The 26684-nt window shown below is 52.1% G+C and overlaps 2 protein-coding genes across 7 annotated transcripts; both read left to right on the forward strand.

Moving 5' to 3' along the window:
* Positions 1–256: 256 nt before the first annotated feature.
* Positions 257–7114, forward strand: ELP5 (elongator acetyltransferase complex subunit 5). 3 transcript variants are annotated; one of them, XM_072920636.1, is made up of 7 exons: positions 257–665; positions 1023–1083; positions 1432–1512; positions 2526–2737; positions 4314–4492; positions 5658–5869; positions 6592–6728. In XM_072920636.1, the coding sequence occupies exons 1-7, from the start codon at positions 272–274 to the stop codon at positions 6650–6652; spliced, it is 1200 nt and encodes a 399-aa protein (XP_072776737.1). In that variant the 5' UTR covers positions 257–271; the 3' UTR covers positions 6653–6728. The 3 variants fall into 3 exon arrangements, with proteins under 3 accessions (XP_072776737.1, XP_072776739.1, XP_072776738.1); XM_072920638.1 differs by lacking the exon at positions 5658–5869 and having other exon boundaries at positions 6592–7114; XM_072920637.1 differs by lacking the exon at positions 4314–4492 and having other exon boundaries at positions 6592–7114.
* Positions 7115–7953: 839 nt separating this feature from the next.
* CTDNEP1 (CTD nuclear envelope phosphatase 1) lies at positions 7954–24807 on the forward strand. 4 transcript variants are annotated; one of them, XR_012052411.1, is made up of 8 exons: positions 7954–8195; positions 12238–12304; positions 13553–13666; positions 17257–17328; positions 17610–17726; positions 19139–19250; positions 23157–23241; positions 24592–24746. XR_012052411.1 is itself a non-coding variant. In XM_072920648.1 (8 exons), exons 1-8 carry the CDS (start codon positions 8094–8096, stop codon positions 24650–24652), a joined length of 735 nt encoding a protein of 244 aa, XP_072776749.1. In that variant the 5' UTR covers positions 7954–8093; the 3' UTR covers positions 24653–24807. The 4 variants fall into 4 exon arrangements, 3 of the variants coding, with proteins under 3 accessions (XP_072776749.1, XP_072776750.1, XP_072776751.1); XM_072920648.1 differs by having other exon boundaries at positions 13548–13666; positions 24592–24807; XM_072920649.1 differs by lacking the exons at positions 23157–23241; positions 24592–24746 and adding an exon at positions 22754–22830 and having other exon boundaries at positions 13548–13666.
* Positions 24808–26684: the final 1877 nt, after the last annotated feature.

The following is a 26684-nucleotide window of genomic DNA, read 5'->3' on the forward strand; positions in this document are numbered from 1 at the left end:
TTCTATTTTTCTGCCCAAATTCCCGAATTATTCCGATTATTCCAACCCTAAATCCCTCCCGGAGTGCGAATAAAAAAAAGAGATTTTAAAGGTTTTCAATCCCGGAATGGATTTTTTTGGAATTGCGAAAATCCAGGATTGAATTGGGAAAATTCTGGGAGAAAAGGGAGCGGGAAGAACCTGAGAAAAGGCGAAAAAGGGGTTAAAAAAAAAGGGAAATTCCCGAAAAACGGAGAAATCCGGGAATTCCCAGCAAGTGGTTGACGTGGTAATGGCGGCGCCCAGGCTTGGAAGGACTTTGGTGATTTTTTCGCTTTTTTCCGCTTTTTTCTTTCTACTTTGCCGCTTTTTGGTCAAAACCGGAGAATTTGAGGCAAAACCAACGCGGGGACATCAAAATCCACCCAAAAAAACCCCAAAAAACCCCAAAACTCCCCAAATTCCCCTTTATCCAACATGGCGCTGCGCTAAGCCGTACGATGACATCATCTATGCGACGGTTACGTCATCAAGGAGGAGCCGGTTCAGACATGGCGGCTCCCATTTCCGTACAACAGTGTCGCGCGGGGAAACGGCGGCGGCCATTTCCCTACGTGACGTCATCGGGAAGCGCCGCGCGACGATGCTGGAGGCGCTGAGAGGCGGGGGGCTGCTCCTCGTCAGGGGTGCGCGGGATTTTGGGGCGAATTTGGGGATTTTTGGGGCTTTTTCGTGGGATTTTGGGGGCGATAAAGGTTTGGGGGATCCATGGGAGGGTGCTGGGTGGATTTGGGGGGATCCGGGGGGATTTTTTGGGGGTTTTGGGGGATTTTGGGTGGTCCAAGGCGTGAGGGGAAATGGAGGGCGACCTGAGGGGGGGATGAAGGGGAAATTCGGGGGGGGGATTTTGGGGAATTTTGGGGGAATTTTGGGGAATTTGGGGGGATGAAGGGGAATTTATGAGGGGGATTTTTGAGAAATTGGGGGGGGGGGGGGTCTGGAATTTGGGGGTCACCCCGGGGGTCTCCCCCATCCCCCCTCAGACAGCGCCGGGTCCGAGGGCCGGAGCCTCCTGAGGGCGATCGCCAGCGAGGCCGTGGCCAGGTGAGGGAAATTTGGGGGAAATTTGGGGGAAATTTGGGAATTTTGGGGCTTCTCAGGGGATTTTGGGGGGTGGGGGCGCTCAGGAGGAATTTGGGGGCAGTTTGGGTGGGTTTTTGGGGTGATCTGGGGGTTCTAAGGGTGGCCTGGGGATTTCTGAGAGGGTTTTTTGGGGGGTTTGGGGCATTTTTGGGGTTGTTTGGGGAGTTTTTAGGGATTTTGGGGTGTTGGTTTGGGGGTTTTTTGGGGTGGTTTGGGGGTTTTTTGGGGTGGTTTGGGGGTTTTTTGGGGTGGTTTTGGGAGTTTCTGGGGGTCCCGAAGGGCTCTGAGCCCCCCAAATTTCCCCCCCAGGGATGAGGAGGTGCTCGTGGTGCTCCTGGAGGTGCCCCGGGAGCAGTTCCAGGAGGGGCTGAGCCCCCACGTCAGGGAGAGGTGAGCCCAAAAAACACCCAAAAAACACCCAAAAACACCCCAAAACCACCCCAAAACCACCCCAAAACGCCCTAAAATAGCCCGAAACACCCTGAAAGCGCCCCAAAACACCGAATAAAACAACCTGAAAACCCTAAAAACACCCCAAAATGCCCCAAAAACACCCCAAAAACACCCTGAAACACCCCAAAAACATCCCAGAAACACCCTAAAACACCCCAAAACACCCTGAAATCGCCCCAAAACATCGAATAAAACAACCTGAAAACCCCCAAAACACCTCAAAAGCTCCCAAACACCCTAAAAACACCCCAAAACCACCCCAAAATCCCCCCAAAATCCCCCCAACCCCCCCAAAATTCCCCAAACCCTCCCAAAATTCCCCAAATCCCCCCTGAACCCCCTCAAATCCCCCCAAAATCCCCCCAAATTCCCCAAATCCACCCTGAACCCCCCAAATCCCCCCCAAATCCCCCCAAACCCCCCAAAATCCTGAAAATCCTCCCTGTACCCCCCTCAAATCCCCCCAAAATCCCCCCAAACCCCCCAAAACCCCAAAAATTCCCCCAATTCCCCCCTGAACCTCCCTCAAATCCCCCCAAAATCCCCCCAAAATCCCTCCAAGCCCCCCAAAATTTCCCCAAAATCCCCCGCAAATCCCCTCAGATCTCCCAAAACTACTCAAATTCCCCAAAATCCCCCCAATATCCCCCCAAAATTCTCCAAATCTCCCCTGAAACCCCTCAAATCCCCCCAAAATCTCCCCAAAATTCCCAAAATCCCCCCAAAATCCCCGCTCAAATCCCCCCAAAATTCCCCAAATCCCCTCAAAATCCCCCAAATTCCCCAAATCCCCCCTGAACCCTGCTCAAATTCCCCCAAAATCCCCCCAAATCCCCCCAAAATCTCCCCAAACCCCCCAAAATTCCTGAAATCCCCCCAAAATCCTCCCATATGTCCCCCAAATTCCCCCAAAATCCCCCCAAAACCCCCCAAACCCCCCCACTTTCCAGGCTGCACTTCCAGGACCTTTTCGGGGACCCCCTGGGCTGGCTGGGCCGGGCCCCCCCAGGCCTGGGGGGGATTTTTGGGGGGGTTTTGGGGGGTCTCCCCTCCCCCGCCCCGCTGCTGCTGTTGGACTCGCTGAGCTGGGCGCTGCTCCGGGAGCCCCTCCCCCACCTCTGCCGCCGCCTGGGGGCGCTGCTGGGGGGGGCACCCCGAAAAGGTGAGTTTGGGGGGGTTTGGGGGGGATTTTGGGGGGAATTTTGGGGATTTTTGGGGGATTTTTGGGGGTGTGGGGGGGATTTAGGGGGATTTTGTGGAGTTTGGGGGGATTTTAGGGGGATTTTGGGGGTTTTGGGGGAAATTTGTGGGGTTTCAGGAGGGTTTGGGGGGTTTTAGGGGGATTTTGGGGGTTTTGGGGGGATTTGGGGGATTTTTTGGGGGGATTTGGGGGGAATTTGTGGGGTTTGGGAGGATTTTAGGGGGATTTTGGGGGAAATTTGGGGGAAATTTGGGGGAGTTTTGGGGGATTTTTGGGGGTTTGGGGGGGGTTTGGGGCTGGTGTTTGGGGGAATTTGGGGGGAATTTGGCGGGTTTTGGGGGAATTTGGGGGGTTTTGGGGGGATTTTGGGGTTTGGGGCTGGATTTTGGGCAGAGTTTCAGGGGGTTTTGAGGGGATTTGGGGGGATTTGGGGGGTTTTATGGGGTTTTAAGGGAAATGTCGGGAGTTTGGGGAGGGTTTGGGGGGATTTTAGGGGGATTTGAGGGGGGAATTTGGGGGAATTTGTGGGTTTTGGGGGGATTTGGGGGAATTTGGGGGGAATTTGGGGGGGTTTGGGGGGAATTTGTGGGGTTTGGGGGGGTTTAGGGGGGATTTTGGGGGTGTTAAGGGAAATTTGGGGGGGCTTGGGGGGGTTTTGGGGGATTTTGGGGGTTTGGGGCTGGAGTTTGGGGGTTTGGGGGGAAATTTGGGGGTTTGGAGGGGATTTGGGGGGGTTTTAGGGGGAATTTGGGGGGAAATTTGGGGGGCTTGGGGGGATTTTAGGGGGATTTTGGGGGTTTTGGGGGAAATTTGGGGGGGTTCAGGAGGGTTTGGGGGGTTTAGGGGGATTTTGAGGTGATTTCGGGTAAATTTGGGGGGTTTGGGGGCACTTGGGGCTGGATTTTGGGGGGGTTTGGGGGGAATTTGGGGGATTTTTGGGGGTTTGGGGGGGATTTTTGCGGGTTTGGGGGGGATTTAGGGGGATTTTGGGGGGTTTGGGGGGGTTTTAAGGGGATTTTGGGGGTTTTGGGGGAAATTTGGGGGGTTTGGAGGAAATTTTGGGGGAATTTGGGGGGGTTTTGGGGGATTTTGCGGGGATTTTGGGGATTTTTGGGGGTTTGGGGCTGGATTTTAGGGGGATTTTGGGGGGATTTTCAGGGAATTTGGGGGAGTTTGGGGGATTGGAGGGATTTTGGGGTGTTATAGGGGGATTTGGGGAATTTAGGGGGGATTTTGGGGCCTTTGGAGGGATTTTTGGGGGTTTGAGGGGTTTTGGGGGTGATTTAGGAGAATTTTGGGGGATTTGGGGGATTTTGGGGAGATTTTGGTGTTTGGGTGTGTTTTAGAGCAAATTTTGGGGGGATTTTGGGTGGATTTGGGGAAGATTTTGGGGCTCTGGGATACAATTTTTGGGGCGATTTGGGTGAGATTTGGGAGAACTTTTTGGGGGAGGGTCTTGGAGTATTTTAGGGAGAATTTTTTTGGGGTGATTTTGAGGAATTTTGACCAAATTTTGGGGTTCTGGGGGGGTCTCCAGAGCCCCCTCCCCGAATTGTGGCGCTGCTGCACCAGGACCTGCACCCCCCCCACATTTTGGGGGCTCTCGGGGGTCTCGCCCGGGCTCAGCTGATCCTGGGGGGGCCCCCAGAGACCCCCGGAGCCCCCCGGAGGCTGCGGCTGCTCCGGGACCCCCAAAAAACGGGCGGACCCCTCCAGGTGGGGAAATTTTGGGGGTCTTGGGGAGTTTTAGGGGTTCTGGGGGGGGGTTTGGGGGGAATTTGGGGGATTTAAAGGGGATTTTGGGGGTCCTGGGGGGGTTTTGGGGGATCCTGGGGGGGTTTTGGGGGGAATTTGGGGGATTTTAATGGGATTTTGGGGGGTCCTGGGGGGCTTTTGGGAGGTCCTGGGGAGATTTTTGGGGATTTAAAGGGGATTTTGGGGGTCCTGGGGGGAATTTGGGGAATTTAAAGGGGATTTGGGGGGGTCCTGGGGGGGTTTTGGGGGATTTAAAGGGAATTTTGGGGGTCCTGGGGGGATTTTGGGGGATTTAAAGGGAATTTTGGGGGTCCTGGGGGGATTTTGGGGGTCCTGGGGGGGTTTTAGGGGTCCTGGGGGGTTTGGGGGGAATTTGGGGGATTTAAAGGGGAATTTGGGGGGTCCTGGGGGGGTTTTGGGGGATTTAAAGGGGATTTTGGGGGATCTTGGGTGGATTTTGGGCAACTTTGGGGGATCCTGGGGGGATTTTGGGGGGTCCTGGGGGGATTTTGGGGGGTCCTGGGGGGAATTTGGGGGGAATTTGGGGGATTTAAAGAGGATTTTGGGGGTCCTGGGGGGGTTTTGGGGGGTCCTGGGGGGGTTTTGGGGGGAATTCGGGGGATTTAAAGAGGATTTTGGGGGATTCTGGGGGGGTTTGGGGGGTCCTGGGGGGGTTTTGGGGTGTCCTGGGGGATTTTGGGGGATTTAAAGGGGATTTTGGGGGTCCTGGGGGGGTTTTGAGGGATTTAAATGAGATTCTGGGGGGATTTAAAGAGGATTTTGGGGGGATTTGGGGGATTTTGGGGGATTTTGGGGTGTCCTGGTTGGATTTTGGGGAGATTTTATGGGGTCTTGAGGGATTTTGAGAGACTTTGGGGTGATTTTTGTTGAATTTTGGGGATATTTTAGATGAATTTGGGTGAATTTCGGGTTGAATTTGGGTTGAATTTTGGGGAGATTTGGGGTGAATTTGGGCTGATTTTGGGGTGAATTTAGGCTGATTTTGGGGTGAATTTGGGCTGATTTTTGGGGTGAATTTGGGCTGATTTTTGGGGTGATTTTGTGTGAATTTGGGCCGATTTTTTGGGGTGATTTTGGCTGATTTTGGTCTCTCCCCTCCCCCCAGGAGACCCTGACCCTCCTCCCCGACGGCTCCTTGGGGGGGCCCCCCCAGGCCGAGCCCCCCCCGACCCCCGGAGACCCCTCCCCAAATTGGGGGGAGCCCAAAAAGCCCCAAAAATCCCCAAATTTTGGGGGGACCCCCCTGACCTTCCGCCTGGGGCTGTCGGGGGCCGAGTGGGCGGCGAGGGCGGCCCTGACCCCCCCGTACCTGCTCAGGTGAGTTTGGGGCACCCAAAATCCCCCAAAATCACCCCAAAAAATGCCCAAAATTCCTCCCCAAATCCTCCCAAAATCCCCTTCAAAAATGCCCAAATATTTGGGAAAATCCCCCCAAAAATCCACCAAAAGATCCAAAAAAATCCCTGAAATTCCTCCCTAAATCTTCCAAAAATTGCCTCAAAATCTCCTTCAAAAATCCCCGAAAATTTGCTCAAATTCCCCAAAAATCCCCAAAATTGTCTCAAATTCCCCAAAAATCCCCCAAAATTTGCTCAAATTCCCCAAAAATTCCTGAAAATTTGCCAAAATCCCCCCAAAATCCCTGAATTTCCTCCCAAAAATTCACCCCAAAATTCCTCCCAAAATTGCCCCAAAATCCCCTTCAAAAATGCCCAAATATTTGGTAAAATCCCCCCAAAAAATCCCCCCAAAATCCCTGAAATTCCTCCCAAAAATTCACCCCAAAATTTCTCCTAAAATCCCTCCAAAATTCCCCAAAAATTTGCAAAAATTCCCCAAAAATCCCCCAAAATTTGCAAAACCACCCCCAAAATCCCCCAAAATTTGCAAAAACTCCCCAAAAATCCCCCCAAAATCCACCAAAAATCCCTGAAATTCCTCCCAAAAATTCCCCCCAAAATTCCCCCAAATTTTCCAGATTTCCCCAAAAATTTTCCTCATTTTTCCCAAAATCTCCCGAATTTCCCCCAAATTTCCAGGAGCGACCCCGATCCGGCCCCCGAGGACTTCGAGGACCCCGACGAGGACCTGGAGCTGTGACCCCCCCCGGGAACCCAAATTTTGGGGGGAAAATCCCCAAATTTGGGACCCCAATAAAGGAGCTGCTCCTCCCCCACCCTCCTGACGTCGTTTTGAGGCAAAATCCCGAATTTTGGGGAAAAAAATCCCAATTTGGGGGGGGAAAAAGTCCCAATTTTTGAGAGAAAAAAAATCCCAAATTTAAGGGGAAAAATTCCAAATTTTTGTGGAAAAATCCCCAAATTTAGGGGTGAAAAATCCCAAATTTTTTGGGAAAATCCCTAATGTTGGGGGAAAAAACTTCCAATTTTAAGGGGGGAAAATCCTTTATTTTTGGGGAAAAAAATCCCAATTTTAGGGGGGAAAACCCGAATTTTTGGGGAAAAAAATCCACAATTTTTCAGGAGTTTGGGAAAGTGGGTGGAGCTTCACAAGGAAACCACGCCCCTCATTTAAATATAAGTAAACATTATCATTACTCAATGACCACGCCCCTTAATTTACATAGGAGGAGTATCAATAGCGCACAATTTACATCCCTTACTTTACATAAATTTGCATAAAAGGAGGACAAATGTTTATCTTACTTTACATAAATTTGCATAAAAGAAGAAGCAACGTTCATCTTACTTTACATAAATTTGCATAAAAGGAGCAGCAATCTGTGCCCCTTCGCCAAGCCACGCCCATTAATTTACATAAAACACCCTCAATAATTTGGTTAGGGATTATCCCAACTAGTGGAAACCACGCCCCTTAATTTACATAAACGAGCTGTCAATCACTCCACGTGTATTCATTCCAACAGCGAAAACCACGCCCCTAATTTACATAAACGAGCTGTCAATCACACCACGTGTATTCATTCCAATAGCGGAAACCACGCCCCTAATTTACATAAACGAGGTGTCAATCACTCCACGTGTATTCATTCCAATAGTAGAAGCCACGCCCCTTAATTTACATAAACGGGCTGTCAATCATTTCAGTATTACCATCCCGAACGCAGAAGCCACGCCCCTTAATTTACATAAAGCGCCGTCAATCCCCGCCCACTTTTTACTATAGTAACGATGTTCTTCTTAATTTGCATAACCCCGCCTACAGACACACCCCTCCCATTAACTCCCGTTAACGGAGGCCCCGCCCATCTGTCGAAGCCACGCCCCCTCTATTGGTGTGAACGGCGCTATAACCACGCCCCCCGCGCGTAGCCCCGCCCCCCGTGCGTGCCCCGGAAGTGCCGCTGCCGGAAGTGCCGCCGGGCGATGGCGGCGATGGCGGCGCCGGTGGCGGCCCCGGTGGAGCCCCGGTGAGGCCGCGGAGCGCCCGAGCGGCCCCGGGCCGGGCCCCGGCAGCGCCCCCCGAGCCGGGGCGGGCCGCAGGCGGTGGCGGAGCGGCGGAGGCGGAGCTGGCGGAGCGCGGCGGCGCGGCCGGTGCCGGTACCGGGGCCGGTACCGGGATGATGCGCAGTCAGTGCCTGCTCGGCCTCCGCTCCTTCGTGGCCTTCGCCGCCAAACTCTGGAGCTTCGTGCTGTACCTGCTGCGGAGGCAGGTCCGCACCGTGAGTACCGGGAGGGGACGGGATAACGGGATAACGGGAATGGGATAAGGGGAATGGAACCGGGATAACGGGGATGGAGCGGGATAACGGAATAACGGGAACGGGATAACGGAACGGGATAACGGAACGGGATAACGGGAATGGAGCGGAGTTAACGGGAATGGGATAACGGGAGGGGAAAACCGGGAATGGAACCGGGATAACGGGGATGGAACCGGGATAACGGGGATGGGATAAGGGGAATGGAACCGGGAATGGGATAACGGGAATGGAACGGGATAACGGGAATAGAACCGAAATAACGGGAACGGGATAACGGGAACGGAACCGGGATAACGGGAACGGGATAACGGGGATGGGATAAGGGGAATGGAACCGGGAATGGGATAACGGGGATGGAACCGGGATAACGGGAATGGAACTGGGAAAATGCAAATGGGATAACGGGAATGGAATGGGATAACGGGAATGGGATAACGGGAGAGGAAAACCGGGAATGGAACCGGGAAAATGCAAATGGGATAACGGGAATGGGATAACGGGGATGGGATAACGGGGATGGGATAAGGGGAATGGAACCGGGAATGGGATAACGGGGATGGGAACGGGATAACGGAAACGGGATAACGGGAGGGGAAAACCGGGGATGGAACGGGATAACGGGAATGGGATAACGGGAACGGGATAACGGGAACGGGATAACGGGGATGGAACGGGATAACGGGAGGGGAAAACCGGGAATGGGATAACGGGATAACGGGGATGGAGCGGAGTTAACGGGAACGGGATAACGGGAATGGAACGGGATAATGGGAGAGGAAAACCGGGAATGGAACCGGGATAACAGGAACGGGATAACGGGAATGGAACCGGGAAAATGGGAACGGGAATGGAACCGGGAATGGGATAACGGGAGAGGAAAACCGGGAATGGAACGGGATAACGGGAATGGAACCGGGAATGGAACCGGGATAACGGGAATGGAACCGGGAATGGAACCGGGATAACGGGAACGGAACCGGGAATGGAACCGGGATAACGGGAACGGAACCGGGATAACGGGGATGGGATAACGGGGAATGGAACCGGGAAAATGCAAATGGGATAACGGGGATGGAACCGGGATAATGGGAACGGGATAACGGGAGAGGAAAAAATGGGAATTTTCGGGGCTGTTCTGGGAATTTTTTGGAATTTTTTTCGGAATTTACTGGAATTTTTTGGGGATTTTTTGGGGATTTTTTGAAATTTTGGGAATATTTGGGGGATTTTTTGGGGAATTTTTTAGGGCTTTTCAGGTAAATTTTGGATTTTTTTTGGGATTTTTGGAATGATTTGGGATATTTTGGGGTAAATTTGGGGTATTTTGGGGTAAATTTGGGATGTTTTGGGGCAAATTTGGGATCTGGTGGGATAATTTGGGAGAAATTTGGGATGTTTTGGGATAAGTTGGGAAATGTTGGGGTATTTTGGGTTAAATTTGGGATATTTTGGGATAGATTGGGATAATTTGAGGTATTTTAGGATAAATTCAGGATATTTTGGGTTAAATTTGGGATAATTTGGGATAATTTTGGGCATTTTGAGACAAACTCATAAATTTTGGGATAAATTTGGGAAATTTTGGGATAATTTGGGATATTTTGGGATAGATTGGGATAATTTGGGATATTTTAGGATACATTTGGGATAATTTGTGGTAAATTTGGGATATTTTGGGATAAGTTGTGAAATTTTGGGGTATTTTGGATTAAATTTGGGATATTTTGGGATAGATTGGGATAATTTGGGGTATTTTGGGGTAAATTTGGGATATTTTGGGAAAATTTGGGATAATTTGGGATAAATTTGGAATATTTTGGGATAATTTGGGATCGTTTGGGATAAATTTGGGATCGTTTGGGATAAATTCAGAGTTTTGGGACATTTTGGGACAATTTGGGATATTTTGGGATAGTTTGGGATCAATTCAGAATTTTGGGACAATTTGGGATATTTTGGGATAAATTCAGAATTTTGGGACATTTTGGGACAAGTTGGGACATTTTTGGGACATTTTGGGATAAATTTGGGGACATTTTGGGATAAATTTTGGACATTTTGGGATAGTTTGGGATAAATTCAGAATTTTGGGACAATTTGGGATAATTTGGGATTTTTGGGATAAATTTGGGGCATTTTGAGATAGTTTGGGGTAAATTTGGGACATTTTGGGATAAATTTGGGATAGTTTGGGATAAACTCAGAATTTTGGAATATTTTGGGATAATTTGGGACATTTTGGGACAATTTGCGATAGTTTGGGATAAATTTGGGATAGTTTGGGATAAATTCAGAATTTTGGGACAATTTGGGACAATTTGGGACATTTTGGGACAATTTGGGATATTTTGGGATAAATTTGGGATAAATTCAGAATTTTGAGACATTTTTGGGATATTTTGAGATAAATTCAGAATTTTGGGATATTTTGGGACAATTTGGGACAATTTGGGATAAATTTGGGACATTTTGGGCTAAATTTGGGACATTTTGGGATAGTTTGGGATAAATTCAGAATTTTGGGACAATTTGGGACAATTTGGGGTAAATTTGGGACATTTTGGGTCGAGGAGCAGCATTTGAAGGTCGGGGGGGGTCACGTGGGGCTTTTTTGGGGCCAATTTTTGGATTTTTGGGAATTCTGGGATCACCTGAGGGGGATTTTGGCGACTTTGGGGGAGAATTTGGGGGATTTTGGGGCAAATTTTGGGAATTTTTGGGCTCTTTCAAGGTTGAATCCGGCCCGGGGGGGTCACGGGGGGTGGGGGAGGGGCCGCGGATATTTTGGGATGGGGGGAGGGGTCGGGACCGGCCCAAAATGGAAATTTGGGAATTTTGGGAATTTTTTTGGGAATTTTTGGGAATTTTAGAGGGAATTTCGGGGTCCTGAAGGAGTTTTGGGGGATTTAGGGGAATTATGAGGGAATTTTAGGAATTTTAGGGGAATTTTAGGGGGATTTTTGAGATTTTTTTGGGAATTTTGGGGGATTTTTGGGGAATTTTGGGGGAATTTTGGGATTTTTTTGGGGATTTTTAGGGGTTTTGGGGAATTTTTAGGAATTTTAGAGACATTTCAAGGAATTTTTGGGAAATTTAGGGGGAATTTGGAGGTTCTGAGAGAGTTTTGGGGGCTTTAGGGGAATTTTGAGGGAATTTTTGGGGGATTTTCAGGGATTTTTTGGAAATTTGGGGTTTTTTTGGGAATTTTAGGGGGATTTTTGGGAATTTTGGGGGCATTTTTGGGATTTTAGGGGGAATTTGGGGGTCCTGAGGGTGTTTTGGGGGATTTTTAGGGGTTTTGGGAGAATTTTTGAGACATTCCATGATATTTTTTGGGAATTCCTGGGAATTTTTGGGGATTTTAGGGGGATTATGGGGATTTTTTTGGGGGTTCCTGGGAATTTTGGGGATTTATGGGATTTTTTGGGAATTTTAGGGGGTATTTGGGAGTTCTGGGAGAGTTTTGGGGGGATTTTTAGGGATTTTTGGCGGGAATTTTGGGGAACTTTTGGGAATTTTTGGGTATTTCGGGGTCATGAGGGAGTTTTGGGGGGAATTTTTGGGACATTTCAGGGAATTTTGGGGTATTTTTGGGAATTCGGGGCGGAATTTAGGAAAATTTGGGATCCTGAAGGAGTTTTGAGGGGATTTAGGGGAATTTTGATGGGATTTTTTGAGATTTTCGGAGGAAATTTTGGGGGAAGATTTTTAGGGATTTTGAGGAAATTTTGGGGGAAGATTTTTCGGGATTTTGAGGAAATTTTGGGGGAGATTTTTAGGGATTTTGAGGAAATTTTGGAGGATATTTTTGGGATTTTTAGGGGTGAATTTTGGGGGTTCTGATCCCGTTTTTGGGGTTTTTTCCCCCAAAAACGCCCCTGGAGGGCTCGGGAAGCTCCGAATTTTTTGGGGTTTTTTTTGGGGGGGGATTTTTGGGCTCTGCTGATGGAATTTGGGGATTCCCGGATTTCGGGGTCCCCCCAAATTTGGGGTTTCTCAGGTGATCCAGTACCAGACCGTGCGCTACGACGTCCTGCCCCTGTCCCCCATCTCCAGGAACCGCCTGAGTGAGACAAAATTGGGGAAAATACCCCAAATTCGGGATCGGGAACCCCAAATTCGGGATCGGGGACCCCAAATTCGGGATTGGGAACCCCAAATTCGGGATTGGGAACCCCAAATTCGGGATTGGGAACCCCAAAATTGGGGGGGAAACCAAAATTTGGGATCGGGAACCCCAAAATTGGGGGGAAAACCAAAAATTCGGGATTGGGAACCCCAAAATTGGGGGGGAAACTCAAAATTGGGGAGGGAGATCCCAAAATTGTGGAGAAAACGCAAAAATTGGGGAGAAAACGCAAAATTCGGGATTGGGAACCCCAAATTTGGGGGGGAAACCCAAAAATTTGGGAGAAAAATCGCAAAATTGGGGAGGGAAATCCCCGAAATTCGGGATCGGGAACCCCAAAATTGGGGAGGAAACCCAAAAATTGGGGAGAAAAATCACAAAATTGGGATGGGAAATCCCCGAAATTTGGGATCGGGAACCCCAAAATTGGGGAGGAAACCCGAAATTGGGGTGGGAAATCCCAAAATTGGGGGGGAAACCCAAAATTGGGGTTCCCGATCCCAAAATTGGGGGGAAATCCCTGAAATTCGGGATCGGGAACCCCAAAATTGGGGAGGGAAATCCCAAAATTGGGGGGAAATACCCCAAATTAGGGATTGGGAACCCCAAAATTGGGGGGAAACCCAAAAACTGGGGTGGGAGATCCCAAAATTGGGGAGATAACCCAAAAATTGGGGAGAAAAATCACAAAATTGGGATGGGAAACCCAAACTTGGGGAGAAAACCCAAAATTGGGGTGGGAAATCCCAAAATTGGGGTGGAAAATCCTAAAATTAGGGAGAGGAATCCAGAATTGGGAGAGAAAAACCCCAAACCTGGAATTGTGCCCCTAAATTCCCAAATTCTGCCCCAAATTTCCAAATTTTGCTCCCAAATTCTGGAATTGTGCCCCTAAAATCCCAGATTTTGCCCTAAATTTCCGAGTTGTGCCCCAAATTCCCAAATTTTGCCCTTAAATTCCCAAATTTTGTGCCTAAATTCCCAAATTCTGCCTAAATTCCCAAATTTTGCCCCTAAATTCCCAAATTTTGTCCCCAAACCCTGGAATTGTGCCCCTAAATTCCCAAATTTCCCCTCTAAATTCCCCAAATTTGCCCCAAATTCCCAAATTTTGCCTCTAAATTCCCCAAACTTTCCCCAGATTCCCAAATTTTGCCCTAAATTCGGGAATTTTGCCCCAGACCAGGTGAAGAGGAAGATCCTGGTGCTGGACCTGGACGAGACCCTGATCCACTCCCACCACGACGGCGTCCTGAGGCCCACGGTGCGGCCCGGGACCCCCCCCGACTTCATCCTCAAGGTTTGGGGGAATTTGGGAATTTTTGGGCGATTTTTGGGAATTTTGGGATAATCTTGGGGAATTTGGGGCAGTTTTAGGGGAGTTTTTGGAGGTTTTTTGGGAATTTTAGGGGTTTTTGGGGTTTTTTTAGTGGTATCCTGAGGCCCACGGTGCGGCCCGGGACCCCCCCCGACTTCATCCTCAAGGTTTGGGGGAAATTCAGGAATTTTTGGGAAAATTTGGGAAAATTTTGGGGCATTTGGGGCAGTTTTAGGGCAGTTTTGGGGTTTTTTTTGGGAATTTTGGGGGTTTTTTGGGGTATTTTTGGGGTATCCTGAGGCCCACGGTGCGGCCCGGGACCCCCCCTGACTTTATCCTCAAGGTTTGGGGAAAATTTGGGAATTTTTGGGAATTTTTGGGAATTTTTGGGAAAATTTTGGGGAATTTGAGGCAGTTTTAGGGGAGTTTTTGCAGTTTTTTAGGGTTTTTTTGGCATTTTTTGGGGTATTTTTGGGGTATCCTGAGGCCCACGGTGCGGCCCGGGACCCCCCCCGACTTCATCCTCAAGGTTTGGGGGAAATTCGGGAATTTTGGGAAAATTTTGGGGAATTTTGGGGAATTTGGGGCAGTTATAGGGCAGTATTGGGGGTTTTTTTGGGAATTTTGGGGTTTTTTTGGGGTATCCTGAGGCCCACAGTGCGGCCCGGGACCCCCCCCGACTTCATCCTCAAGGTTTGGGGGAAATTCCGGAATTTTTGGGAATTTTTGGGAAAATTTTGGGGGATTTGGGGCAGTTTTAGGGGAGTTTTCGGGGGTTTTTAGGGTTTTTTGGGCATTTTTTGGGGTATTTTTGGGGTATCCTGAGGCCCACGGTGCAGCCCGGGACCCCCCCCGACTTCATCCTCAAGGTTTGGGGGAAATTCGGGAAGTTTTGGGAAAATTTGGGAAAATTTTGGGGGGATTTGAGGCAGTTTTGGGGGAGTTTTTGTTGGTTTTTTATGGTTTTTTGGCGTTTTTTGGGGTATTTTTGGGCTATCCTGAGGCCCACGGTGCGGCCCAGGACCCCCCCCGACTTCATCCTCAAGGTTTGGGGGAAATTCGGGAAGTTTTGGGAAAATTTGGGAAAATTTTGGGGAATTTGAGGCAGTTTTAGGGGTGTTTTTGGAAGTTTTTTGGCATTTTTTTGGGTATTTTTGGGGTATCCTGAGGCCCACGGTGCGGCCCAGGACCCCCCCCCGACTTCATCCTCAAGGTTTCGGGGAAATTCGGGAATTTTGGGGGATTTTGAGGGATTTTGGGTGAATTTTGCGGTTCCTGGGGTTGATTTTGGGGTCCTTGGGCTGATTTTGAGGATCCCAGGAGGAATTTTGGTGTTCCTGGGTCCAATTTTGGGGGTTCTTGGGTCCAATTTTGGGTTTCCTGGGTTCGATTTTGGGGTTCCCAGTGCCAATTTTGGGGTTCTTGGGTCCAATTTTGGGGTTCTTGGGTCTGATTTTGGGGTTCCCGGGTCCAATTTTGGGGTCCAAGTGCCGATTTTGGGTTTCCCGGGTTCGATTTTGGGGTCCCAGTGCCAATTTTGGGGTTCCTGGGTTCAATTTTGGGGTCCAAATGCCGATTTTGGGGTTCCTGCATTCGATTTTAGGGTCCCCAGTGCGGATTTTGGGGTTCCCGGGTTCGATTTTAGGGTTCTCAGGAGGAATTTTGGGGTTCTTCGGTCTGGTTTTGGGGTTCCCAGGAGGGATTTTGGGGTTCAGGGTCCGATTTTGGGGTTCCTGGGTTCGATTTTGGGGTCCAAGTGCCTATTTTGGGGTTTCTGCATTCGATTTTGGGGTTCCCAGTGCAGATTTTGGGGTTCCCAGGAGGAATTTTGGGGTTCCTGGGTTCGATTTTGGGGTTCTTGGGTCTGATTTTGGGGTTCCCAGGAGGAATTTTGGGGTTCAGGGTCCGATTTTGGGGGTTTTGGGTCCAATTTTGGGGTCCCTGGGTCCAATTTTGGGGTTCAGGGTCTGATTTTGGGGTTCCCAGGAGGAATTTTGGGGTTCCCAGTTTGATTTTGGGGTTCCCAGGAGGAATTTTGGGGTTCAGGGTCCAATTTTGGGGTCCCAGTGCAGATTTTGGGGTCCAAGTGCCGATTTTGGGTTTCCCGGGTTCGATTTTGGGGTTCCCGGTTTGATTTTGGGATTCCCAGTGCCAATTTTGGGGATCCCGGGTCAAATTTTGGGGTTCCCAGGAGGAATTTTGGGGTTCAGGGTCCGATTTTGGGGTTCCTGGGTTCGATTTTGGGGTCCAAGTGCTGATTTTGGGGTTCCCAGGTCAAATTTTGGGGTTCAGGGTCCAATTTTGGGGTCCCAGTGCCAATTTTGGGGTTCCTGGGTTCGATTTTGGGGTTCAAGTGCTGATTTTGGGGTTCCCAGGTCAAATTTTGGGGTTCCTGGGTCCAATTTTGGGGTTCAGGGTCCGATTTTGGGGTTCCTGGGTCCAGTTTTGGGGTTCTTGGGTCTGATTTTGGGGTTCCCAGGAGGAATTTTGGGGTTCAGGGTCTGATTTTGGGGACCCAGTGTGGATTTTGGGGTTCCCTGGAGGAATTTTGGGGTTCCTGGGTTCGATTTTGGGGTCCAAGTGCCAATTTTGGGGTTCCTGGGTTCGATTTTGGAGTTCAATTGCTGATTTTGGGTTTCCTGGGTTCGATTTTGGGGTTCCTGTGTTCAATTTTGGGGTTCCTGGGTCCAATTTTGGGGTTCTTGGTCTGATTTTGGGGTTCCTGGGTCCAATTTTGAGGTTCCCAGGAGGAATTTTGGGTTCCCAGGTTCGATTTTGGGGTTCCTGGGTTCAGTTTTGGGGTTCTTGGGTCTGATTTTGGGGTTCCCAGGAGGAATTTTGGGTTTCCCGGGTTCGATTTTGGGGTCCCAGTGCCAATTTTGGGGTTCTTTGGTCTGGTTTTGGGGTTCCCAGGAAGAATTTTGGGGTTCCCCGTGCAGATTTTGGGGTCCCAGTGTGGATTTTGGGGTTCCTGCATTTGATTTTGGGGTTCCCAGTGCGGATTTTGGGTTTCCCGGGTTCGATTTTGGGGTCCCAGTGCGGATTTTGGGGTTCCCGGGTCAAATTTTGGGGTTCCCAGGAGGAATTTTGGGGTTCAGGGTCCGATTTTGGGGTTCCAGGGCCAATTATGGGGTTCTTTGATCTGATTTTGGGGTTCCCAGGAGGAATTTTGGGGTTCAGGGTCCGATTTTGGGGACCCAGTGTGGATTTTGGGGTTCCCTGGAGGAATTTTGGGGTTCCTGGGTTCGATTTTGGGGTTCAGGGTCCGATTTTGGGGACCCAGTGTGGATTTTGGGGTTCCTGGGTTCGATTTTGGGGTTCCCAGGAGGAATTTTGGGGTCCAAGTGCCAATTTTGGGGTTCCTGCATTCGATTTTGGGGTCCCCAGTGCAGATTTTGGGGTTCCTGGGTCAAATTTTGGGGTTCCCAGGAGGAATTTTGGGGTTCAGGGTCGGATTTTGGGGTTCAGGGTCGGATTTTGGGGTCCCAGTGCGGATTTTGGGGTTCCCAGTGCAGATTTTGGGGTTCCTGGGTCAGATTTTGGGGTCCCAGTGTGGATTTTGGGGTCCGCAGGTGGTGATCGACAAACACCCCGTGAGGTTCTTCGTGCACAAACGGCCCCACGTGGATTTCTTCCTGGAGGTGGTGAGTGACCCCAAAAAGCCCCAAATTCACCCCAAAATCCACCCCAAAACCCGGCCAAACCCATCCCAAATCCCCAAAATTCCCCAAAATTCCCCAAATTTCCCCAAAATTCCTGAATTCCAGGAGAGCTGAGGGTGTTCACGGCCAGCATGGAGATCTACGGCCCCAAACCCCACCTGAGACACCCAAAATCTCCCCAAAATTCCCAAATTTTCCCCAATTTTTCCCAAAATTTTTGGAATTTTCCCAAAATCCCATGAATTTCCCCCAAAATGCCCCAGGTGAGCCAGTGGTACGAGCTGGTGGTGTTCACGGCCAGCATGGAGATCTACGGCTGCGCCGTGGCCGACAAGCTGGACAACAACCGCAGCATCCTCAACCGGCGCTACTACCGACAGGTGAGGCACACCTGGGACAGGTGAGGGACACCTCGGACAGGTGAGGGACACCTGGGCAGGTGAGGGACACTGGGACAGGTGAGACACACCTGGGCAGGTGAGGGACACCTGGGACAGGTGAGGGACAGGTGAGGGACACCTGGGACAGGTGAGGGACGGGTGGGACACACCTGGGACAGGTGAGGGACAGGTGAGGCACACCTGGGACAGGTGAGGGACAGGGGAGGCACACCTGGGCAAGTGAGGGACACCTGGGCAGGTGAGGGACAGGTGGGACAGGTGAGGGACACTGGGACAGGTGAGACAGGTGAGGGACACTGAGACAGGTGAGGGACACCTGAGACAGGTGGGACAGGTGAGGGACAGGTGAGACGGGTGAGGGGCACCTGGGACAGGTGAGGGACAGGTGAGACACACCTGGGATAGGTGAGGGACACCTGGGCAGGTGAGGGACAGGTGGGACAGGTGAGGGACACTGAGACAGGTGAGGGACACTGGGACAGGTGAGACAGGTGAGGGACACTGAGACAGGTGAGGGACACTGGGACAGGTGAGGGACACTGGGACAGGTGAAACACACCTGGGCAGGTGAGGGACACCTGGGACAGGTGAGGGACACCTGGGACAGGTGAGGGACACTGGGACAGGTGAGACAGGTGAGGGACAGGTGAGGGACACCTGGGACAGGTGAAGGACACCTGGGCAGGTGAGACAGGTGAGACACACCCGGGACAGGTAAGACAGGTGAGACACACCTAGGACAGGTGAGGGACACCTGAGACAGTTGAGGGACAGGTGAGGGACAGGTGAGACAGGTGAGGGGCACCTGGGCAGGTGGGACAGGTGAGGGACAGGTGGGACAGGTGAGACACACCTGGGACAGGTGAGACACACCTGAGACAGATGAGGGACAGGTGGGACACACCTGGGACAGGTGAGACAGGTGAGGGACATGTGAGGGACACCTGGGACAGGTGAGGGACACCTGGGACAGGTGAGACACACCTGGGACAGGTGAGACTGGGACAGGTGAGGGGCTGACGGGCTCGGTTCATCCTGAACCACTCAGTGGGTGTGGCAGTGGGCGTGTCCCAGGTGCAGTGGGCGTGTCCCAGGTGTGGCAGTGGGCGTGTCCAGGTGTGGTGTGCGTGTCCCATGCACAGTGGGCGTGTCCCATGCACGGTGGGCGTGTCCCAGGTGCGGTGGGCGTGTCCCAGGTGTGGCAGTGGGCGTGTCCCAGGTGCGGTGGGCGTGTCCCAGGTGTGGCAGTGGGCGTGTCCCAGGTGTGGTGGGCGTGGCCCAGGTGAGGTGGGCGTGTCCCTGGGTGTGTCTCAGGTGCGGTGGGCGTGTCCAGGTGAGGTGGGCGTGGCCCAGGTGCGGTGGGCGTGGCCCTGACCTGGCCCCGCCCCCAGCACTGCACGCTGGAGTTGGGCAGTTACATCAAAGACCTGTCGGTGGTGCACAGCGACCTGTCCAGCATCGTCATCCTGGACAACTCACCTGGCGCCTACAGGAGCCACCCAGGTACCCAAAAATTCCCAAAATATCCCCAAAGATGTCCTAAAACTGTCCCAAAAATCCCCGTCCCAAAATTCCCAAAAATCACCCCAAAAATCCCCCCCAAATCCCCCCCGGGGCCTGTCCAGCATCGTCATCCTGGACAACTCACCTGGCACCTACCGCAGCCACCCAGGTACCCAAAAATTCCCAAAATATCCCCAAAGATGTCCTAAAACTGTCCCAAAAATCCCCGTCCCAAAATTCCCAAAAATCACCCCAAAAATCCCCCCCAAATCCCCCCCGGGGCCTGTCCAGCATCGTCATCCTGGACAACTCACCTGGCGCCTACCGCAGCCACCCAGGTACCCAAAATAGCCCAAAATATTCCCAAAAATGTCCCCAAAATAGCCCAAAAATAGCCCAAAAATCCCTGTCCCAAAATTCCCAAAAATCGCCCCAAAAATCCCCCCCAAATCCCCTCCCCCGGGGCCTGTCCAGCATCGTCACCCTGGACAACTCACCTGGAGTCACCCAGGTACCCAAAATAGCCCAAAATTTCACAAAAATATCCCAAAATATTCCCATAAATATTATCGGGTTCATCCCAAAAATTCCTGTCCCAAAATTCTCAAAATCGCCCCAAAAATCCCCCCCAATCCCCCTGCCCTGGGTCTGTCCAGCATCGTCATCCTGGACAACTCACCTGGAGTCACCCAGGTACCCAAAAATTCCCAAAATATTCCCAAAAATATCCAAAAATATCCCAAAATATTCCCAAAAATATCCTCGGGATCATCAAAAAAATCCCCATCCCAAAATTTCCAAAAATCGCCCAAAAATCCCCCCCAAATTTCCTCCCTGGGGTCTGTCCAGTGTCGTCATCTTGGACAACTCAACTGGAGTCACCCAGGTACCCAAAATATCCCAAAATATCCCAAAAATATCCCAAAAAATTCCCAAAATATTCCCTTAAATATTCTCGGGATCATCCTAAAAATTCCTGTCCCAAAATTCCCAAAAATCACCCCAAAAATCCCCCCTGGGCCTGTCCAGCATCGTCATCCTGGACAACTCACCTGGCGCCTACCGCAGCCACCCAGGTACCCAAAAATTCCCAAAATAGCCCCAAAAATGTCCCCGAAATATCCCAAAAATCCCTGTCCCAAAATTCCCAAAAATCACCCCAAAAATCCCCCCCAAATCCCCCCCCGGGGCCTGTCCAGCATCGTCATCCTGGACAACTCACCTGGCGCCTACCGCAGCCACCCAGGTACCCAAAAATTCCCAAAATAGCCCCAAAAATGTCCCCGAAATATCCCAAAAATCCCTGTCCCAAAATTCCCAAAAATCACCCCAAAAATCCCCCCCAAATCCCCCCCCGGGGCCTGTCCAGCATCGTCATCCTGGACAACTCACCTGGAGTCACCCAGGTACCCAAAAATATCAAAAAATATCCAAAAATAACCCAAAATATTCCCAAAAATATCCTCGGGAGCATCGAAAAAATCCCCATCCCAAAATTCCCAAAAATTGCCCCAAAAATTTCCCCCAAATCCCCCCCGGGGTCTGTCCAGTGTCATCATCTTGGCCAACTCACCTGGAGTCACCCCAGTATCCAAAAAGTCCCAGAATATCCCAAAAGATATCCCAAAAATCATCCCAAAAATATCCCAAAATATTCCCACAAATATTCTCGGGATCATCCCAAAAATTCCTGTCCCAAAATTCCCAAAAATCACCCCAAAAATCCACCCCAAGTCCCCCCTGGGCCTGTCCAGCATCGTCATCCTGGACAACTCACCTGGAGCCACCCAGGTACCCTAAAATATCCCAAAAGTGTCCCCAAAAATATCCCAAAAATATCCCAAAATATTCCCATAAATATCCTCGGGATCATCCCAAAAATTCCTGTCCCAAAATTCCCAAAAATCACCCCAAAAATCCCCCCCAAATTCCGCCTGGGCCTGTCCAGCATCGTCATCCTGGACAACTCACCTGGAGTCACCCCAGTACCCAAAAATTCCCAAAATATCCTAAAAAATATCCCAAAAATCATCCCAAAAATATCCCACAATATTCCCATAAATATTCTCGGGATCATCCTAAAAATTCCTGTCCCAAAATTCCCAAAAATCGCCCCAAAAATCCCCCCCAATACCCCCTCCTGGGCCTGTCCAGCATCGTCATCTTGGACAACTCACCTGGAGTCACCCAGGTACCCAAAAATGTCCCAAAAATATCACAAAAATGTCCCAAAAATATCCTGAAAATATCCCAAAAATATTCCCAAAAATATCCCAAAAATATCCCAAAAATACCCAGGAAATATTCCTAAATTATCCCAAAAATATTACTACAAAATTCCCAAAATATCCCAAAAATATCCCCCAAAATATTCCAAAAAATAATCTCAAAATACCCCAAAAAATGTCCCAAAAATATTCCTTAAAAATATCTCAAGAAATTCCAAAAATATTTATGGACTACCCCAAAAATCCCTATGCTCAAATTGCCCCAAAATCCCCGAAAATTCCCCCAAAAATCCATCCCAAATGGCCCCCTGGAGCCTGTCTAAATATCCCAAAAATATCCCAAAAATATTCCTAAAATATCCCAAAAATATTCCTAAAATATACCAAAAATATCCCAAAAATAGTCCTAAAAATATTTCTAATAAATATCCTAATAAAATCCCAAAATATCCCGAAAATATCCCAAAAATATCCCAAAAATATTCCTAGAAGTATCCCAAAAATATTCCTAAAATATACCAAAATATCCCAAAAATGTCCTAAAAATATTCCTAAAATATCCCAAAAATATCCCAAAAATATTCCTAAAATATCCCAAAAATATCCCAAGTAATTCCAAAATTATTTATGGAATATCCCAAAAATCCCCATCCTGAAATTGCCCCAAAATCCCACCCAAATTCCCCTGGGGACCCCCAAAAATCCTCCCCTAAAATCCCCCAAATTCCCCCCAGGACCCCCAAAAATCCCCCCAAAACTCCCCCAAGACCCCCAAAAACCCCCCAAATCCCCTGGGGACCCTCCCAAAACCTCCCCTAAAAACCCCCAAATTCCCCCCAGGACACCCAAAAATCCCTCAAAACTCCCCAGGACCCCCAAATCTCACCCAAAATCGCTTTGGGACCCCCCAAAATCCCCTGGGGACCCCCCAAGAACCCCCAAATCCCCCCAGATCCCTCCAGGACCCCCCAAATCCCCCCCAGGACCCCCAAAAATCGTTCAGAACTTCCCCAAGACCCCCAAAACTTTACCCAAGTCCCCCTAAAATCCCCCCAGGACCCCCAAAAATCCCCCAAATTCCTTTGAGACCCCCCCAAAAACCCCCTAAATCCCCAGGGACCCCCCCAAAATCTCCCCTAAAAACCCCCAAATTCCCCCCAGGACACCCAAAAATCCCTCAAAACTCCCCCAGGACCCCCAAATCTCACCCAAAATCCCTTTGAGACCCCCAAAACTCCCCTGGGGACCCCCCAAAATCCCCCCAAATCCCCCCAGACAACGCCATCCCCATCAAGTCGTGGTTCAGTGACCCCGGGGACCCCCAAAATCTCCCCTAAAAACCCCCAAATTCCCCCCAGGACCCCCAAAAATCCCTCAAAACTCCCCCAGGACCCCCAAAACCTCACCCAAGAGCCCCAAATCCCCCTAAAATCCTCCCAGGACCCTCCAAAATCCCCCCCAGGACCCCCAAAAATCCCCCAAATCCCCTGAGGACCCCCCAAAATTGCCCCAAGACCCCCACAAATCCCCACCAGATCCCTCCAGGACCCCCCAAATCCCCCCCAGGACCCCCAAAAATCCCTCAAAACTCCCCCAGGACCACCAAATCTCACCCAAGACCCCCCAAATCTCACCCAAAATCTTTTTGGGACCCCCAAAACCCCCCGAACCCCCCCAGACAATGCCATCCCCATCAAGTCGTGGTTCAGTGACCCCGGGGACACGGCGCTGCTCAACCTCCTGCCCATGCTGGACGCGCTCAGGTGGGCAGGGGGGATTCGGGGGGATTTTGGGGGGTCCTGGAGGGGATTTGGGGGGTCCTGGAGGGGTTTAGGGGGGGATTTGGGGGATCCTGGAGGGGATTTGGGGGGGATTTGAGGAGGTTTAGGGAGTTCTGGAGGGGTTTGGGGAGGATTTGGGGGATCCTGGAGGGGATTTGGGGGGGATTTGAGGAGGTTTGAGGTGTCCTGGAGGGGATTTGGGGGGTCCTGGAAGGGTTTAGGGGGGGATTTGAGGAGATTTGGGGGGTCCTGGAGGGGGTTGGGGATGATTTGGGGGGTCCTGGAGGGTTTTTGGGGGGATTCAGAGGGTCCTGAAGGGGTTTTGGGGGGGATTTGAGGATGTTTGGGGGGTCGTGGAGGGGATTTGGGGGGTCCTGAAGGGGTTTAGGGGTTTCTGGAGGGGTTTGGGGAGGATTTGGGGGGTCCTGGAGGGGATTTGGGGGGTCCTGGAGGAGATTTGGGGGGTCCTGGAGGGGTTTGGGGAGGATTTGGGGGGTCCTGGAGGGGTTTGGGGGGTCCTGGAGGGAATTTGGGGGGTCCCGGAGGGTTTTTGTGGGTATTTGGAGGGTCCTGGAGGGGTTTTGGGAGGGATTTGAGGAGGTTTGGGGGGTCCTGGAGGGGATTTGGGGGGTTCTGGAGGGGTTTGGGAGAGATTTGGGGGATCCTGGAGGGGATTTGGGGGATCCCGGAGGGGATTTAGGGGGTCCTGGAAGGGTTTGGGGGGTCCTGGAAGGGATTTGGGGGGTCCTGGAGGGGATTTGGGGTGTCCTGAAGGGGATTTGGGGTGTCCTGGAGGGGATTTGGGGGGTCTTGGAGGGGGTTGGGGAGGATTTGGGGGTGTCCTGGAGGGATTTGGTGAGGATTTGGGGCGTTCTGGAGGGGTTTGGGGAGGATTTGGGGGGTCCTGGAGGGGTTCTGGGGGAATTCAGAGGGTCCTGAAGGGGTGTAGGGGGGGATTTGAGGAGGTTTGGGGGGTCCTGGAGGGGATTTGGGGGGAAATTTGGGGGGTCCTGGAGGGGATTTGGGGGGTCCTGAAGGGGTTTTGGGGGGGATTTGAGGAGGTTTGGGGGGTCCTGAAGGGGATTTGGGGTGTCCTGGAGGGGATTTGGGGGGTCTTGGAGGGGGTTAGGGAGGATTTGGGGGGTCCTGAAGGGGATTTGGGGGGTCCTGGAGGGGTTTTGGGGGTGATTTGATGAGTTTTTGGGGGGATATTTTTTGGAATTTTGGGCCATTACCCCCATTGTTATTTTTCAGAATTTGGGGGGATTATCCCCATTTTTATTTTGGAATTTGGGGGGGGGTCTCACCCTGCCTCCCCCTCCCCAAATTCAGGTTCACGGCCGACGTTCGCTCCGTGCTGAGCCGCAACCTCCACCAGCACCGCCTCTGGTGACCCCGGAGACCCCCGGGGACCCCCGGGGACACCCCCAAGGACACCCCCGGGGACCCCCAGGGACCCTCCCGGGATGGGACCCCCAGGATGGGACCCCCGAAATCCCCCTGGGGACACCCGGAGACCCCCCAGGGACCCTCCCGGGATGGGATCCCCAGAGACCCCTGGGACCCCCCTGGGGATGGGACCCCCAGGATGGGACCCCTGGGGACCCCTCCCCAGGATGGGACCCCCGGAATCCCCCTGGGATGGGACCCCTGGGGACCCCCCCCCGGATGGGGTCCCCTTAATCCCCCCAGGACGGGACCCCCAGAACCCCTCTGGGGACCCTCCCGGGATGGGACCCCCAGGATGGGACCCCTGGGGACCCCCCCGGGATGGGACCCCCGGAATCCCTCCGGGGACCCCCCCAGGATGAGACCCCCGGGACCCGGAATCCCTCCAGGACCCCCTGGGATGGGATCCCCAGAGACCCCCGGGACCCCCCTGGGGACCCCTGGAACCCCCTCAGGGACACCCCCAGGATGGGACCCCCAGGATGAGACCCCCAGGGACCCCCCCGGGATGGGGTCACCAGGATGGGACCCCCAGGATGGGACCCCTGGGGATCCCACTGGGATGGGACCCCCAGAACCCCCCGGGATGGGACCCCCAGAGACCCCCAGGGACCCCCCCAGGATGGGACCCCCGGAATCCCCCTGGGGACCCCCCTGGGATGAGACCCCCGGGGACCCTCCTGGGATGGGACCCCCAGAATCCCTCCGGGGACCCCCCCTGGGTTTGGGTCCCCAAACCCCCCGGGATGGGACCCCCGAGATGGGACCCCCAGGATGGGACCCCCGGGGACCCTTGGAGACCCCTGGGTACCCCCCCTGGGATGGGACCCCCAGGATGGGACCCCCAGGGACCCCCCCTGGGATGGGACCCCCAGGATGAGACCCCTGGAGACCCCCGGGGACCATCCGGGGGTCCCATCCTGGGATGGGACCCCCTGAACCCCCCTGGGATGGGACCCCTGGAGACCCCCGGGACCCCCCCCCGGGATGGGACCCCCAGAATGGGACCCCTGGGACCCCCCCAGGATGAGACCCCCAGAACCCCCCTGGGGACCCCCCCGGGATGGGGTCCCCACACCCACCGGGATGGGACCCCCAGAATCCCTCCGGGGACCCCCCCTGGGTTTGGGTCCCCAAACCCCCCCTGGGATGGGACCCCCAAGATGGGACCCCTGGGGACCCACCCCCGGGGTTGGGACCCCCATAATTCCCCAGGATGGGACCCCCAGAACCCCCCTGGGGACCCCCCCGGGATGGGACCCCCAGGATGGGACCCCCGGGACCCCCCAAAACCCCCCCGGGACCCCCCCCCCGGGCCGGACTCTTCTCCCCCTCCTCATTTTTTTTTTTTGGGGGGGGATGGAAATAAATAAATTTGGGGGGGGGGGAGGGGTCGGTGCCCCACCCCCTCCCCCCCCACGTGCCTGAATTTGGGGGGGCGTTAATTGGGGGGTGGGGGAGGGGCTTTTTGGGGGACCCCCCCCCCCCCGTTTTTAAAAGCTTTTGGTCCCACCGGCGGCGTCTCTGTGGTTTCCTGGGAGAAAAACCCCAAATTTTGGGGTGAAAACGTCGGATTTTGGGGGGGGGGGAGGGGGAAAAGCGCCGGATTTTGGAAAAAAAAAAAAAAGAACAAGAAGAAAAAAAAAAACCAAAAAAAAGCCAAAAAATTCTGATTTCGGGGCTTTTATTGAAGGGCTGGGCTGGAAAACGGGAGGTGGAGGGTTCGAATCCCGCCGGGGCAGTTTTGGGGGGAACCCCCGTTTTTGGGGGGTCACCCCAAATTTAGGGGGGACACACCTGGGTTAATGCGGGACGCTTCGTTTTGGGGGAAAAAACCCGAATTTTGGGGAAAAATCCGAATTTAGGTGAAAAAAATCCGAATTTTGGGTGTAAAACCCTCGAAATTTAGGTGAAAAAATCCGAATTTAGTGTGAAAAAAACTCGAATTTTGGGTGAAAAAAATCCGAATTTAGGTG

Source organism: Taeniopygia guttata, chromosome 32 (assembly GCF_048771995.1).
Source record: "Taeniopygia guttata chromosome 32, bTaeGut7.mat, whole genome shotgun sequence".
Lineage (NCBI taxonomy): Eukaryota > Metazoa > Chordata > Aves > Passeriformes > Estrildidae > Taeniopygia > Taeniopygia guttata.